This window comes from Strongylocentrotus purpuratus, unplaced genomic scaffold, assembly GCF_000002235.5.
Source record: "Strongylocentrotus purpuratus isolate Spur 01 unplaced genomic scaffold, Spur_5.0 spur5_scaffold_4, whole genome shotgun sequence".
NCBI lineage: Eukaryota > Metazoa > Echinodermata > Echinoidea > Camarodonta > Strongylocentrotidae > Strongylocentrotus > Strongylocentrotus purpuratus.
Window position 1 is genome coordinate 2,111,941 of NW_022145610.1, and position 18,152 is coordinate 2,130,092.

General features: G+C 34.5%; 1 protein-coding gene across 21 annotated transcripts in view; it reads right to left on the reverse strand.

Annotated features, from left to right (window-relative positions):
- LOC756684 (formin-binding protein 1) overlaps positions 1-18,152 on the reverse strand; it is a 57,609-nt gene that overhangs the window by 12,478 nt on the left and 26,979 nt on the right. For 9 of the 21 annotated variants that reach the window (XM_030997142.1, XM_030997127.1, XM_030997129.1 and 6 more), the window contains 4 exons: positions 14,494-14,568; positions 8,781-8,801; positions 4,372-4,481; positions 3,404-3,536 (listed from right to left, as the gene is read on the reverse strand). In XM_030997142.1, coding sequence (XP_030853002.1) covers positions 3,404-3,536; positions 4,372-4,481; positions 8,781-8,801; positions 14,494-14,568 — 339 coding nt within the window. Of the gene's footprint in view, positions 1-3,403; positions 3,537-4,371; positions 4,482-8,780; positions 8,802-11,560; positions 11,579-14,493; positions 14,569-18,152 lie in introns of all 21 variants that reach the window. The other 12 variants (XM_030997131.1, XM_030997132.1, XM_030997128.1 and 9 more) reach the window with 3 other exon arrangements.

Sequence of the window (18,152 nt, forward strand, 5' to 3'; positions counted from 1 at the left end):
TGGGCTGAATTTCTAGTGCTTATAATACATCCACAGGGGCATCCAAATATATCAAAATTGTAAAGAATCACTATCCACCCAATTTTCAAAATTTCCCAAAACTTTGTATTACCTTTAAACACCCTCGTTTAATCCTATTTTCCATGCACAATTCACAATCTTGCACTTACATACTTACATTGTATGTTATCATTAAATATTCAAACCATTTTTCATTAAAAATTATGGTTTGTGAAGGCTTCATATACATTAAGAAATATGAAACTGCAAGTCCTAAATGTACAGCATCACCATTCAAAGTGAAAAGTTTAATCTTTAATTACATCGTTAGCAGAGAACCAGAGGGCAAACGATATCATTTAAGAGTATTCAGTACTTGTTTCAAGAACATTTCTGTATGAAAGTTGTTTGGCTTATTCTAAGGGAATTACCGGTTAGAGTATCTTGAATACGATGGGGAGGTTTCCAGACAAAAGATGGCGTAAGTTTGTGTTAAAGAGAAGGTTGAGTTCTGGGAAAGGTGAAAAATGATTTGTGAGCTTTTTTATTCTAATTACATGTATGTTGGTCTGGACGAGTATCTTAGAAAAAAAATGTCCCCTGAAAAGGATTGCTCTTCAAATGCCCCCTCATATTCGAAATTTGACAAGTAACAACTTAAGGTTGTGGACCACACTTTCATGCCACATGCCTGTGTAGTCCCATATACTCATTTTAAAGTAAAGTGCATGTGACTTTAGCAAGACTGGGCCAATTTTGCATCATTATGATAATTCCAAAACCTCACAGCATAAACCGATACTTATGTGCTATGTAATCTACCTTTTCCAATCACTAGCACACAGTTTCTTTCATTATGCAATCGCATGACCAACACAGAACTCAACTTTATCTTTGAATGATTTTGAGACTGGAGGGTACTACCGCTTTAGACTTTATTGAGGTACATCTGGTTCTCAATACTAGTAGATGAACAATGATTGTTAGACTGTTAAAACAAATGAACAACCAAGTACTAATCACGATCCATGTTAGATTAAATCAAATGGAAACACAAATCTTGAATGTCTTCAGAAATGATTATCCCTGGATAAACAATGAAAACAATCTACTTTACCACTTTTATGAAAGAAAAAAAAATCATACTCAAACAACTTATACGCATTCTCTCATATGCAACATGCAGACAGGCTCTTAGTAGGTAGGTAAAGTCTCAATAAGTTAAAGAGGAAAATCTATCTGATTCCATCATGTATATAATTCAGGATGTATTTCTCATAGCTGATATTCTATGACACACTCCCCCCCCCCCCAACACAAAAGAGCTTCAATTCCAAAGGAATAGAAAAAGCAGTTTTACAGTCTTTTCTAACACTACAGAAATAAAAAGTAACAAAAAGTCAAACAAGGAGAAAGAGAGAGTGTGTCACAGAGGCAGAAGGTGACAGATAAAATAAAAAGAGTACTTTTACTTTCATGAATAAATTCAGTTACATGTATCTTAAAAAGTTGATAATAAATCGTGGATTGAGTATTAAAGATATTGGGCATGTTTTTGACCTCTTTCTGTCATTTCTAATACATAAAGTGTCTTCTTGTGGTTAACATTCCTTCAAAGCTATCTTCCATGCAATTCTCTCTCATTTTGAAATTATTTCTTTATATACAATAATACTCTTATCACAATTTGTTTCTTCTTCATTCTTAAAGATGCAGATATCCAATAGAAATGTGCACATACAAAATTTAAAAAGGAAAAGAAAAAAAAGAGTGTCAAATTTCTTACAAATTTACACAAATCAAGATGTAAGAATCAACATTATTTAATTCAAGATGCAGAAAAATCAGTTTTAGCAAAGTAGAGCTGAAAACTGCAACACTCTATCAACATCTTTGTACAATCTCCGACACATGCATTTACAGAACTTTGTGCAAACATCTGTCCAGTTTTAACTCTATGATTGAATTTCAATTGTGTTTAAAAGCAACTGCAACATGACCTAGAACACTGTAGAATGTTACAATCAAGTTCTTGTTTTGACTTAACCAATGGGAATCCACATCAGCAGAATCCTCACTTCTGATTGGTTGTTGCTTTCACCATTGCTGAAATCAACTTCAGCTCTTTTTAACTCAGCCAATGGGAATCCACATCACAAGAATCCTCAATCCCGATGTGTCAATAGCTGAAGGCTTTCTAATGTTGCCTTTACAATGGTTGAGATCAACTTCAGTTCATTTTGTTGTTACTCAACCAATGGGAATTCATATCAGCAGAATACTTGATTCTGATTGGTCTATTGCTGATGGCTTACTATGTTACATTCACAATGGTTGGAATCAACCTCAGCTCTTTGCTACTCATCCAATCAGGATCCACATCAGTTGTATCCTAGATTCTTATTGGTCAATATTTGATGGTCAAAACTTGATGGTTTTTCCGTATCGCCCTCACAATACATTTAATTTTCACTCTTGCCTTATCAGCAGGCAAAAGCACACACATATTTAATGCTATTGTGGCCAGGGGGTAATCGATGGTAAAGGAACAAGAGAATGGTTTCTACAATTATCTAATTCTTCCTTAAATGAGAGCTCATTGAATTGCACATGGTCATGAAAATGGACAGTGGAAGTTAACAGAATTTGAAGCAAACAAAAACAAATATATGAGACAAGCAAATAAAACATCAACAAAAAAAAAACACAAATGATAACACATTGTATGAGGCAATGGAAAGAAAATAGTTGAAATATGGTGACATGTTGATATGCAACTTAGATGATCACATAGACATGCTGGACTTCTCCATCAGACATTTAACATGCATTCCTGATGGTTTAAATCAACACATTCCGGTTCCTTTTAGAATGGGTGATGTGTCTCATAATGATAATTACTGTAGCTAACAATGAACCCTAATCTGAAGTCAAATTGCAGTTTAAAACCTCATTAAATCGAAAGCTGACAACAGCAGCATTATTATCATTATTTACCAATGATCTCCTGGAGGTACCTTGAGATGAAAGATAGAGGATTTTTTTTTTTCTTCTGAATCTCCATTTTAATAAAATATATCTATCTTCGCATATCTTGCAAGGCTATTCCTAGAAGTCATAACCCCGACAGCATGACCGTGCTTTATTCTATTCCAAAATGCTACTCACACCCATTCCCAACCAAGACTCCTATGGTACTACAAGAACATAAACCTGAGTCAAACGCAAGGTAATCTGGTTCTACCACTAGTGTAACCCGGTCTTGACCCAGCATAATGGTGAATGTGTGAATGAAGCTAGTCTCTGCACAGAGGGTGACTCACGCCATGTATGTTTACACGTGTAGATGATGAAAGGAGCTTTCATACCTAGATGATAACCATGATAGTGGGTGTCATCTTACCTGATATTTATTAAGGTCCATTCTCAGAACGTCCATTTTCTTGCCTATCTCTGCCAGCTGCCGGTCTACACTGGCCGGGTCACCTAAAGTTGGGTTCTTTGTGTAAACCTCTCTCATTCTCTGGAGCCCCTCTCTGGAAGTGGACAAAAATGCAAATTGGATGAAAATGTAATGAATACTTCATCATCAGAAATGATATGAGTGAGACCTTGTCTTTTTAATTTTTTCCTTTGATATAGTGAGTCAAGAATTTCACATGAAAGTGGATACCAACACTATCATCATGATTACAATCACCACCACTATCACCACTACTACCAACACCAATATCATCTCCATATAAAGCACTCTCCTCCTCATCACCACCATCAAAATAATCATCATCCATCCTCCTCCTCCTCCTCCTCACCACCATTACCACCATCTATCATCATCGATCACTATGATCATCCTAATCCAGAGCTGCCAACCTCCAGAACAGAAAATCATTAATTTTGGGAATAAATCAGTAAATTTTTATGCAGTGCCATAAATCTTAAAAAAACGGCATGCCAACACTACGAGGACGCATGCGCGCATGATTATCAGAAATTTTTGGTGATTTTACTCACACAAAATTGCTAAATATTGATTTTCAGGCCATCACAACACATCTATTTTCCATGAAAAATTGGCTTTTATTAAGAGAATACATGATACGTTTCCGTCTTTTTCAGCGAGTGTTGGATGGCCGCCATACTGCACAGCACTCGCTACGATGAATCATATTTAATCTTTTATTTTTTTAATCTGTAATACTAGACAACATTCCGTACTGCCGTAATGATCGTTACTTTCCATACCAATTACGGGAAATCCGTACTAGCTGGCAGCTCTGCTAATCACCACCAGCAGCACCACCTTCAATATCGTCAACAAAACCCACCTCCTTCTCCTCCTCACCATCATCACCCTCATCTCCAACTTACTTTGATTTGACTTCTGACTCTATGAGATTGTTGAGATCATCCAGCTTCTCCTTCAGTTTTTTTGACTGCTGGTTGGGTGGCAAGTGACTGAAATCCTCCTTGGGCTCCTCCTGTTTATTCATGCATAGAAATTCAAGAAAAATTGAAAGAAAAAATGTGTAAGCCTTCGATCGCATCGTCTGAAGTGTCGCAAACTCGTGCAGCATGCTGGCGAGCAGTGTATACATACATACCAATCACAAACAATACAACACAACTGCCCGAAACACCTTCCAGTACGTCCAAATAACAGATCAGGGGAGTGGTGGTTCATAAAGATCCTAACTTATCTCTAAGTTGGACTTAACAATTATGGAAAGCTGTCAGCATCTATGAAAATATTTTGTAAAAGTTATTTTGAAAGGCATAAAATGGAGATTCAAATCATTCATATTTTCTATTATCAAGGAGATTTCATGTTCTTAATGTGGAATTTATAAAAAGTCTATAACTACTTGAATTTTCACTTTTGAATATATTTTATTTCAAGGCTACGAATGGTTTTCCATAAATTTTAAGTCCAACTTAAGAGTTAAGTTTAACTTAGGATCTTTGTGAAACACCCCCCTGATACAGACTGCTGCACAATCTTGCACAAATCATATGCCAACATTTAATGAAGAAACAAAGGCCACATGTGCTACCTTCAATCCTCATATGGATTTGATTTGTGATACTTACCATGCCTAAAAACATCCTAAACTTGTATTTAATTTTCTGTTATTGCCTCCAATAATGAATTGTTTTAGTTTAAATTTGTAGAAAACTACATGTGTCATAATTCTTGTCATTATTTATGTATTAAGTATGTGAATGTATGATGTACCTTTATCAAATTTGTAATTGAAAGTTGCGTCAACATAATATGATGAGTAGATGTCTTTGTGGATCGGACTAGTACATGTATATCTGAGTGGAAGTATATTTATGAGTAATAAACAAAATTTGTATTAGAGATATCCATTCTGTGATGGTGGTGGTTATTTCACCTGACTGCTAAGAAAGCATAATTTCTGCTAAAGTAATTTGAGCGTGTGTTTGAGCGTGTGTTTGAGTTCTGTGAGTTTTCTATCATTTTGCTCCAAAACTAACTACTATTCAACAATGTTTTGATTCTGCTAATCAATTTATTTTTTGCTAAAATAAGGAAATTAGGATACAAACATTTGAGACACCCATTGGTTATATGTATTTTGCACTGAACTATCTCTCAAATAAAATGAAAATATATTGTCTAATAATAGAAGTACAGGTTATGTGATTTTGAAATCAATTATTCTATAGTGCATATTTCTAAATGCCATTGTGTTAATTGAGGGTAAAGAAGGAGGCAACTCTTATCAACCTGGTCTAGAGCTACTGTCTTTCTACAGCCCCCCCCCCCCCTACTGTAAGAAGCAACCATACATTCAAAGTCTACATTCATTAAGTTTGCAAACATCCCACTAAAATCAACAAACTTAGACAAAAAATACGCCATTTCTTGCATAGGATCCCTTGTCCTCAACCCATGGCTAATACAGTCAAACCTGTCTATAGTGACCGCCTAAGGGAAACACAAAAAGTTGTCTTTGCAGACAGGCTCCTTTAGTACATGTTTCAATGAGAAACCATTTTCATGGGAAACAAAAAAATGTGGTCTTTGTAGACAGGTGGTCACTAAAGCAGGTTTGACTGTGCCTACAATGTAATCATAATGCATTACAGACTAGAGTGCTGGTGCAGGCAGAGTAAAGCATTAAGAACCTTCTAGCATGCACTTTTCTGCTTTCTCAAGATGCACATGCAGCCAACAGAGGGTGCACTTCATAATTACATCACAATGGTGAAGCAACAACAATCCAATCACCGTAGCAACAAGCAGTGTACATTGTACATGTATAATTAACATCATGACCATTTCACTGCTCTTGCTTTGTACATTAAAAAAAATACACCTTTTCACCGTTACAAGTCTTTTTGGAATGCTCCACAGGGTCATGCAAAAATATAAAAGTACATCCAGTGTACACACAGACGAGATGCAGCTTACAAACAATCAGGTGATTTAACAAACGAACAGGCCAACAAACAAACAAACAAGATAAACAAAAGAAACATGAATTATTTACAATATTCATAACATGAGGAGGAGAAGAGTGTATTACAGGGGACATGGTGTGAGGCAAGAAAGGCACTTTTAGGAAGGCGAGTGGGAGATGTGTCCTAGGCCTGTGTCCTAGGCCTGCGCAAAAGGTCAAAACCCCAAGATATATACTTATGAACAACTTGTATGCAATATTGATAGTTATTCCTTTAAAGCCTACAGGTTTCTCACTATAAGTCATACGTATCAAGATAATGTAAACCTATTTCCTAGGATTTTTTTTTAATGACCTACTGCAGGCAAGATGCTGGCAAAGAGCTTTGTTTTGGGAGTGGGGAGGGGAGGGGAGGGGAGGGGAGGGGAGGGGAGGGGAGGGGAGGGGAGGGGAGGGGAGGGGAGGGGGGGGGGGGGGGTAGGTGTGACACGATCATCCCGTCTAACAATACTATTCTCTCTTCAACTTCAATGTTTGAGCAGTTTTCACAAGAGCTAATTATGGCACAAGTTCCAGCTACCGGTAACTAACAAACTAGCTCACAGCTTGCAGACATAACAAGGGGGAAATATCTACAATTTCCACAAAACACACTCTATAAGAGGCAAAACAATGGAATAATATCCAAATGAAATGCTGATTGCATTCACATGTCTTCATACTTATATCACCTATATTGAAATAACTTTACCAGGTAATGTCAAGAAGTAAACTTCTTTTAACTAATGTAAAAAGATATGTACACGTGCAACTTTTGGCTGTATACAACTACCAGTTCCTTAAATTTTGTTACTAGAATGATGAAAACAATTTTCAGAGTTTAAGCAAAAATTCTGCATTCCCCTAATAATCGGGGATGGGGGTCATAACATTAAACAGATTGAGAGAAAAAGAGACTGTTTAGGTGTCTGAAAGAAAAGAAATCTTGCTGCATTTAAAGTAATTAAAAAAAATCCAGTCAATATATTCTGCTTATGAATATAACTACTTTATATCTAAAGCTAATCACGTCAAAGTATGATATAAAAAAAACAACTCTGCATTGGAAGTAGAGAATATCATATTCACTCTCTTAAACTAAAAAACAAGGCATATTGCTAGTTAGTAAATAAAGTCAATATATTATTTGTTTCTATGTTTAAACAAACCACATCAATGTACAAATAAAATTAAAATAAAATTAGATTAAATTCACTGTCTAAAGCTTTAGTAGGTCAAAGGTTAAGAATAACTTTCAATACTCTATTTCACTCATTACACTATCAAAATCAGTACCCCCTTCCAAAGACAACCCCCCCCCCCCTAGCCCGGTCTAAAAAAAAAAGATCTTAAAGGAATTTGATAATGATAATCTTATCATATCAAGTGTTTATGTCAATCGATAAATCGAAATTAAAAATTAATTGAACTGCAATGTAAAAAATAAGATCATATCTGGGTGCATGAAATACATGCACATGGATTGACTTCAAACAAATGTATGAATGAAAAATGATTATCAACGACGAATTACCGCAATTCCTCCTGATAACTCATTTTCAACTCCTATTAAACCCCTTAAAAGAACCCAGACTTATGAGAAATTGGAAAGGGGAGATCCATTGTGTCTCGGTCATGTTAAACATATCCAAATTTATATATAAAGCTGACATGCCGACAAGAAAATGGTGCATTCTATGCCATATCAAAAAATATAGTTCTTCATGGAAGCTTCTTTTTAAATTTGCTATAGCCCACTTTCTGAAATAAATCACTTTTAATAATTGCAGCCCTTTTGAGATTTGCAGAGGTAAATCATTACCTTTCTACCCATGGATTTTGTTCAACATAAAAAAAGCAGATCTCAAATGAATATGCAAATTAAAGTTCAATCTTCAAATAAAGCTTGAAATTTAGTTTGAATTTGGTGTTAGAACGTAAAAAGCAGGCATTTTTTAAATACCTCTTTTCAATTAAATTTAATCTTCTGGAAATAAACTCTTTCTTCAATCAAAGGGGGTAATTTTTCTTTCCCTTTTTTTTTGTTTCCCTGCTTATTCCAAAAATAAAAATAATTGTATGAATGTCGGGAAGGCACAAGCAAAATCAGGATAAATATGACAAAAAATAGCCTTCAAATATGCAGAAATCGATGAAAACTCAAATGCACAGATGTTTCTTCAATGACAATTCTATTACTACTTGTAAGAAGTAACAAAGAACTTGCAAGACTCTCAAACTCAATTAGCAAAACTGGAAAATCTGATTTCTTTTTACAAACTCGTTATTTTTAGTCATCAGCAGACGTACCTGAAAAAACGACAGTGGTCTCTGAAAAGATTTTGGAAAAAAAAGTGGGAAAAATATCAGCGATGGTCAATCTGAAAAGATTGGATGTACTCAGCAAGCTCTTGCTTTTTAATTCTTTTCATGCTTTGTAGATTCAAAATAAGGTAAATGCTATGAACATGCCTTAGGATTCTGAACGGTGGAATTTGAAAACAAAATTAAACTGCAGAAATGGTGAACCGAAAAAAATGGTTCAAATCCAAAACAAGAGTATCTTACAAAAAAGGACAGAGAATTATCTTTCTAGCAAAACAGGCTATATATCGGAATGACCCTTCAATATCTAGCTGATTATCAATTCGACATGAATAGATACAGTAATTTATTATCCATTTTCAGTAACGACTCAGTTTGAACAAGTCAAAATTCAAAGCATGGCTCACAGAACAAAAAATTACTTTGCTGTGAAATCAAGATTTTATATATTAGGATCAAGATCAAAGGATACTATGGACCATGTCGTCTAATCAAATCAGAAGGGCCTTAAATCATATACTTTTTACATAATTATAGTTAACATTCTTCTGGGCCAGTATTGAACTCAATACTTATGTCAGAAATATAAATATTTAACTTTTTTCAGCTTAGATAAAATACTCAGCCAACTTTGGTAATCAGCTCCCTAGCAGGCTTAAGCCAAATACAATGCAATATCATAACCTGTGAAACACTTATATTAGTGCGCAGTTAATGCGACGCATTAATTGCGCATGATTTTGGATTGATAAAAGAAAGATTGAGATAGAAGATGAGGAAACAATGAGTGAAAAAGAGAGTCTTATTCCCTATTCACCATCTACCGGTACAAAGGTCACATGTCGTTTTTCTGAAGGTTCATAATTCCAAAGGTTCGTACTTCTGAAAACTAAACAGGGTTCATAACTCCAAAACTTCCCAAAAATAATGTACAGGCTTCAATGTCATTAAGGTATGAACCATATTTAGATTTTGGAATTATGAACCCTTGGATGAATGAGCATTCGTAATAACACAAAAAGCCTTTGGCAATACGAATCCTAATTAATTTTCAGAAATTTCAAACCTTCAGAAAAAACTAGTGCCTCCCTTACAAACTTGAACCTTCTACATTGTGGTGAATAAATCCCAAGATATGCTTTCCAAGTTTCCCCGTATGGATCTATTCGGACAGTCCATACTGCCATGTAAACTTAAAGGTTACATCCATCTCAGAAATATTTTTGGAGGAATGAATAGCAGCAGAGAGAAAGTGCTCAAGAGTGAATAGATAGACCCAAGATATCCCTCTACTACATGTAAGTGTACAACTACTATTCAGAAGAATATAGAAAATGATTTGGACATATAGATAAAGTATTTACATGTACAGTGTATCTTTATGTATCTGAGCAGTGAGCATTTCAAATTGAACAGAGAAGTTAGCATTGGCTGGGCTTGAGGCTTTATGTCATCACCATCACCATTATCAATTTAGATGTATTAGCCATTAAGGGATTAATTTCTTTTATGGAATTGGTGGCGATGTTAATTATGTCATTCTTTAAAATATCCAAGCTCTTTTTGTCCAAACCTCCCAGGGAAAGATGTATTTTAAAAGAAAACTAGGTAAAATGTAGTAAATAGAGACAAAAAAATATATATTTTTGACAAAACCCCTGTCCTTGATATGGTAAATTTATTCAATCTTGGCATTTTTAAGTTGCTTCTGTGTCACCCAAATGCATATCATCTAACGCCCTTCTGTCTCTGTACAGACAATATTGCCATTTACCATAAAATATCACAACGCAAATAATTAAAGCCAGAAAGGTGCTCACAAAACAGAGTTTATAGGGCTCCTCAGATTATTCTATCTTTTTCTTTTTTAACAAAGACAATACCTGGTATACATATACATCATATGCAACATTGTGACATTGCACTTTAATACTTATCAGTGAGCATTACATTAATTCCTGTCAACCATTGCTCCTAAATGCCCTTAAAATACTTTAAATAAAAAATACAACCAATGTATGAATTTGTGATGAAAAAGAATAGAAAGTAATTAAAGAAAGTGATCTTGAAGTGTAACTTGCCCAGACAACCCAGCATACACATACATATTTTCATGGCATTTCTTTCAACTAATAACAATTCTGGCCTCCCAGGGAAAGGTCTAGTCCTTAAAGATCGATTCTGATTGGCTGTTTACAGTAACTTTCAACAGCCAATGAGAGAAGGGGCCACGTTTGAAAGGCAAATTCTAATTGGTTGAAGGCAGAATTTTGAATAGTCCAATGACATAGTTTCTCTGATGATTTTCAGTTTTAAAAGGAAAGAAGAAAAAAAAAATCAAATTGGTGGTGAAAACTGTCATCAGCCAATCAGAATCAGTCTCTTATGATACAGATTAATTTTGAAAGACAAGGTCCTGTTGCTTATTCAAAATATGAAACCAATAAGTTAAATTTCATAACAAGTTGTCAAGTATTTGTAGATTCTGATTGGTAATGGCCAGAATCTTACAACAACCAATGAGAACTCATCTTTCAGACAGGGAGGTAGTTTAAAGGATGGATTTTGATTAGTTAACTGGAGAATTCCATGAACTTAAGCAGAGGCTACAGTTATTGAGAGATATGTAAGCAATTGGGAGAGTGTTATCAACATATCGGAAAGTAATATTTCAAGTGAAATTGTTTGCCCTCGTCTTTAAACTTGTGAAAATAAGTTTGAGATAAAAAAAATTTAAATCAAAAGAAAGAGATGATCTAACACACCTTTTTTCTGAGCAGAACCTGTGCCACAGACAAAATAATAACAAATAAAACACAAATATAGAATTATATGAAAGGGCAAAAGATAAGAATTAAATGATAAAGAAAATACAAATAATAATGTGGTACACTACTATAATGTACATTACCTAAAAGCATATGGAAATAAATAAAACGATAAAAAAATTGTATCACTGAAAAGCTGTGAAATTAATACAGAGTAGAAAATCACACAAAGGTAAAGTACAAATACAGGTAACAAAAGACACAAAAAATAAAATAAAATAAACAAACATAAATCATCTCTCTGTTGAAAAAGCCTGTTTGAACAAATGAACATAGTGGCATATTTGTGCACAGGGGATTTTCAGTGCTTTTGGGAGTACATGTACATGTTGTGGATATGTACGAATATTATGCAATTTGAACCGGACAAAACCAACTTTGCACACACCAAGTGTCCAATGTTATATTTTTGTTGTTCTTTATATGTAAATTGTGGGAAGGTGCTGATATGTAATTTATCTGTGTAATATATAGTGATTTATGCAAAGTGATATGCATAATGTATATCTATAAATACACGTACACATATACAAAATTAGAATATATAAGTGTATGCATACCGGGTGCATTGTATATGGTTTACGATTACATTGTAGTTTCTTGACCCGTCAAGCACAGATTGCATTTGAGTATACATTATATTATAATTTTACAACTGCATTGCAAATAAGACATAAATAAAGTGGGGCAAAATTCCACTTAGTCAAGAGCCATTGCAATACACAAACTTTATAAATACAGATGCAGTAGCTTGGTAACAAAATATCTGAAATAATAATAATAATATTTAATTTTTATATAGCGCTTAATACAAATGTCTCTAAGCGCTTTACAAATATACTATTACCCCGGTCATTGGATTCAGTGCTTGTTCGCACACACTGTGTGCACAATCTCCACTCCCTGGGGAGTGGAAGATATTATACTTTTATTTCATTCTCTTTACAAAAAGGCTGTATTCTGTTTGTGAAACCGATCAATGTGTTTGATTTTGTGTGTGCTTATATTGATACACTGCATTAATATGGTCTTTGTGGTGAAATATATACATGTACATATATTGTGCTGCTATTTTGAACTCTGATTAAATGATGCAAATATACAGATGTACGTGTATAGAGTGCACACACAGATTTTATCACAACCAAAGCTGGGAAAACATATAGACAAGTATACATTTCAAATGTCCATCAATATTAAGCTACTAATTGCCATATTTGATAAGTTACTACAACAAAGCTGACATTAATAATACTTCAAATAGCTGTTCAACGCAAAGTAAAGTAGCATGCAAAAATGCATTGTAGCAAAAATGCCATGCTCAAACCAAATCATAAATAAGGAGAGACAATATCAAGAAACAAACTGCTTCTAGATGAACCAAAACTAATCCAAACAAAACAGATACGGTGTACATTACAGCTGCAGAAGTTTCAATCATTTGTCCTTCCATACATTATTACATAATCAAAAGGACCATAACAAAATCCCACATCTACCTACTGGTATTAATCATAGGGCACTTACATTTTCATAGATTCACGGAAACCAGAGATAAAATTGCTACTTAATGAATTCTTCTAATGAATACAGTTTGTCAGCTACTAATCTAAATGAATTCTATAATGTTTTCTAATGTGCAACAAAATATGTGTCTTTGCCTTGGGTTTAAAAGAAGAGATCTAATGTTTGTGAATATCCTTTTTCATGTCTTGTGAACCCTTAAAAACACAATACATTTTCCAACTAAACTGTTTGTGATTTTCACCAAATTAAAGCAAAAAAAGAATCAAATTGGGAGTTAAAAGTTGTGGGGGAAAAACAAAACAAGAAGAAATTAAGAAAACACCATATTCCAAATGAATTGTTGAATCCTTCCTGAAGTTTGGGAGATCTAAAATCAGTATATGTAGAATTTAAGATTTCTCTGAATTTGTCTTTGAATTCATAAACAATGTGTCTTCTGTTCAGTAGCTGTATCCGCACGTGAATTGAATAAAACGAGAAGCAGGCCGTTCAATGAAATACAGATGAGAAATCCATGCTTGTACATGCAAACTAATAACATGGCACAAACCATTTAGCAAGACGCATAAGCAGGGTTCTAGCGAGACAGTAATTAGTTGTTCATTTCAAGACAGGCACAGCAATTTTCAAAGAACTTTATCGTAGATGAGTCAATCCTATAACAGAAAAGTATTGCCTTTAAATTGATTTAAACATTGACTTTTCATTAGATGAAATTTTACTTTTCTAGGATAAATAGTTGGGAGATGCATAAAATGCAACCAGCTAAACATATATTTTGATCTTTTAAAAAGTTACTTTTGCTTTTTTCCCCCTGAAACAATGATACAAGAATAATTGCATCATTTGCTCTATCACATAGTTGTTGTCTCAAGGGCAAATTCCATTTGAATATAAATCTTTCAAATTCCATGATCTGAAACATGATGAAATACTCCAAAGGCCTATCCATACTCCAGATGATCCCTCATCCAATTTCTGAGTAAGAGCATTATGTGTCATCTAGTCAATTTCAATTTTAGTACTACCCTATGCTACATGCAATAGCTTTTTCTTGTTGGAGTGGACAGCCCAAGCAATTTTGCGAGTGAATATTTAAAGAACTCTCATCGGTCTACAAAATCTCTATAATATTCATGAATGGGGAAAGGGGCGTCTTCCTCTGGGGCGATGCCAATGGCTACATCAATAGGTACATCTTGTGTGGTGTGATAGCTGTGCCTGTATTAAATGGGATCTCTATCTATCTACTGTGCACCAATGACGTGCTGTCTATTAGTCAATATCTAAATCCATGGGTTAACGTTCATCTACCCAGGGGTTAAAGTTCATAACCATGATACCTTGCGTCTAAAGGATGGTGTGTGTGGGATTTTCATCTTGATGCTGGTCGAGGCGCGCGAGCCGTCCTTATCCTCCTGGTGGGAGGGGGGCGGGGTGGGGCAACGAGGAGGCAATGAAGGGGGGAGGGGGAAGGCAGAACATTGGTTAGTGTCAACAGCAAAATAATGCACCAAAAAAGAGGAGGTGAGACAGAAAGAGAAAGAGAAAGAAACACAGAGAGGAGAGAATATAGATGGAGATAGGTATAAGAGAGACAGAGACAAACAAATATACAGGGACAAAGAAAAACAGATATTTGTGAAGATAGAGAGAGAGAGAGAGAGAGAAAGATAGAGAAAAGAAGAGAGGAGGAATGGTATGGAGTATATAACCCAAGAGAGAGAGAGAGAGAGAGAGAGAGAGAGAGAGAGAGAGAGAGAGAGAGAGGGGATCGAGAGAGGGGGGGGGGGGGGGGTGGGGAGGAGGAGATTGAGAGAGAGGAGGGGGGGGGGGTGGAGGTGGAGGAAGAGAGAGTGAGGGGGGTATGTAGAAAACGTAAGAAATGTAAAGGTATATTTCCGAATATAGAAATAGAAAGATTAGCTAATGAAAAGGAAACATGAAAGAAAGATTTAGTGACAATAATCATTTGATTTGAAGGAATCATACAACGAAATACATGATTAACAAATCAAGGAAAAATGAAAAGTGAGAAAGGAAAGAAAGAACAGAAAGAAGAGTCTGCATTTACATATTAGAGGTTAATTCAGAAAATCAGTACATATATCAGGGTTAATAGAACAGAGGAGTAAGGGGGAACTAAGAGAATAATGCTTTCAACATTAATATTCTAATAAAAGACAGGGGCATTCTAATCATTTGACATTTAATGGTTGCTAGGCAAATTCAAATACACTGTGATAACAATGCATCACATTCTATAATACAACAGCTAAGTCTTACAATCAAATTGTGCTCTGGACAGCATTTTCATACAGATTAGCAACATCAAAAGTGTTATATCATATAGTTATTAAGTACAATACCCTCTTTCTTAGTTCAAACACAATGACAATGAATGTACATGTACACCCATATCTATCCATAACAAGAATTATTTCTACTCTGAATTCTTATTTGTCATGTTGTAAGGATATATAGACAACTATTCCAGTACTAATATTTGATATCGGTATCCTGTCTACATTTTACCCACACTATATGAATTATCACATAGTTTCTCACCTTCAACACATTTATGACACTTATATTATTTGAAGAAAAAAATCTAACAAAACAAAAATTATAACAGAATATAAATAATAGAAGATATGCAAAACATATCTCTAGAGAAAAAGAGAGAGAGAAAAAATAATGTAATAATGTTTCATATGTTTTTGAAACTCTTTTTTGCTATTTATTTATTTTTAGATAGATTTTCTTTTTTTTGTATCAAGTGCTTGTGGTTTATACAAATTGTGTATGTTGTGTGCACACTTGTTTAATGATATGCATACACTTTCATGTCATCATTTGATGTCATACATTTGGCCCATATGAATGTTTTCTAGGCATTTGATAATTTGTACATTGTGTAGCTGTAATTATACGCTCTGGTGTTGATGTACAATTTTTGGTTTCTCTTTGTGAATGATACATATATCGTTGACAGGTGCTTTTACATGCTGAATGCAAAGTAGCTGCTAAATTTGCTGTGATTTCCTTCTTTTTTTTTTTACAACTTTTATGATTTATTTTTTAATTTTTTAAAATAAACATTTAGTGATATTTTCCCCTGCTAGTTCAATAGTTTTTCAATACTGTTAATTTTGAAGTGCCACAAATTAGCCAACGCAGGTTGATCCAATAAGTAAACCCATGGTTTGAACAAATTGATGGCCAGACGACTCTCTTATAGCTATATTACTCTCGTAGAGTTATACAATGAGTTGTGGTAGACTGGAAGCAGGCAAAGTCCTCCTCCAGTCCAATCCAAGCCTGTCTGCACTACATGTAGTTTGACCATGAGGGATTAGACCTCCCTGCGAGGTCACTGACAGGTGGCTTTCTCATCAAATCAGCTCTCAATTAACAGAAGAAAAAGGGGATCATGGGGGACCAACAGGTACCGATTCGACATTGTTTGCTATATAGAGGGCGCCAGCAGCTACAAGTAGTGCAGTGGGGCTTTAAGATTGTGCATACCCATGCTTATATACATGTACATGGATTTCTGCTGTGCATATATTTTGTTTGTGCATCTCAATCAAAAGAGCTTAGATTTCTTTCTCCCTTCCTGCAGCATTTTGAGGACTAATGCATTGGAATATCAGTACCTTACTGGTTGAAAGAAGAAAAAAAATCACTGCAAGACAATTTTCTATACCATCATCCTATTACACATGAATGTTTCAAATGAAAAGGAAAATAATACTTATTACCAGAAAAATAACAGAAACAAGGTTTAACAGTACTGTTACTCTATAATCCTCTTCCCCTCCATAAAAGGGATAACACCTTTCTCTTTCTTCTCATATGAAGGAATAATAAATCACTCCTTTATGCTGATGATCATTACATAGAAATAGTTTGGCTCACAAAAATAGAAAAAAAGAACAGTAGATTATGTGCCTGTGCAGAAGCATTGGTATCATTAGGTATGTGCTGTGTATCAATACAGTTAGGCTTTGGCTGTATCAATATATTTAGGCATGTTATCAGTTCAGCAATTAGTAGAGTTAGGTCAAATAGAGTGCAGAGGATACCAACTAATATTACAATGCATATATTCCCTATCAATTCTACCATTACTTCCTGATAAGATAACAATAAATAAAATATATGTCTAATATGGAGATGCATGAATTGCAATACAGGAACTTACTGTAGCTATTTGTGATGATATCAAAAACAGCAACTTTCTCAAAAGATTATTACTAGGAAAACTTGTGCTTGTAACACTTTCAAAAGGTAATCAAAACCTACACAATTGTGTTTTTTGAAGGACCTTTGACCTTTTTCCCCAAGGCAGATATCTTAAAAAACACTCTATACACTGTGCTTAGGATTAACCTCATGTCTTGCATGACGTGAATGCTATGTCAGTATTAAACATGAACAAATAATGTAAAGATTCTGTAATTTCTTTTGACATTAATGGCTAATTTACATGTAGAACTTTTACAATTTAATTTCAGTCAATTAAGCTACTGTTAACAAGAGTTATAAAATTTTACCAATCCAAACAGAATGGCAAAGAATTGCAAGCCCCCAAATCCCATTTGTTAGTAACCATTATTTGACTTATCCAATGTTGTGAAAGTTTTTAAGTAAGAGTAAGTTAGGAAAGAAGAAATTGAACTAAATGCTGCACTGATTCACTACTAACCAATACAAATAAATACATAAATAGTGCAATAATATATGGTCGATTTCTTGTGCAAATTCGCTACTTTTAAACATTTTTTTTCTCACATCTCCTAGCATTTTCTATATGATTTTCAATTCTTTCTCTTCACTTCTTTTATGCGCTAGCTCTGTGGGATCGCTTCAGTTTCATGCCAATACAGAATTTTTTTAGAGATCATTTATAACACTTTAATCGGAATTGCTATTTTAGAATTTGAAACAGCTTTTTAATGCTGCTGAATGCAACTGGAAATATCATACCGAACTACTT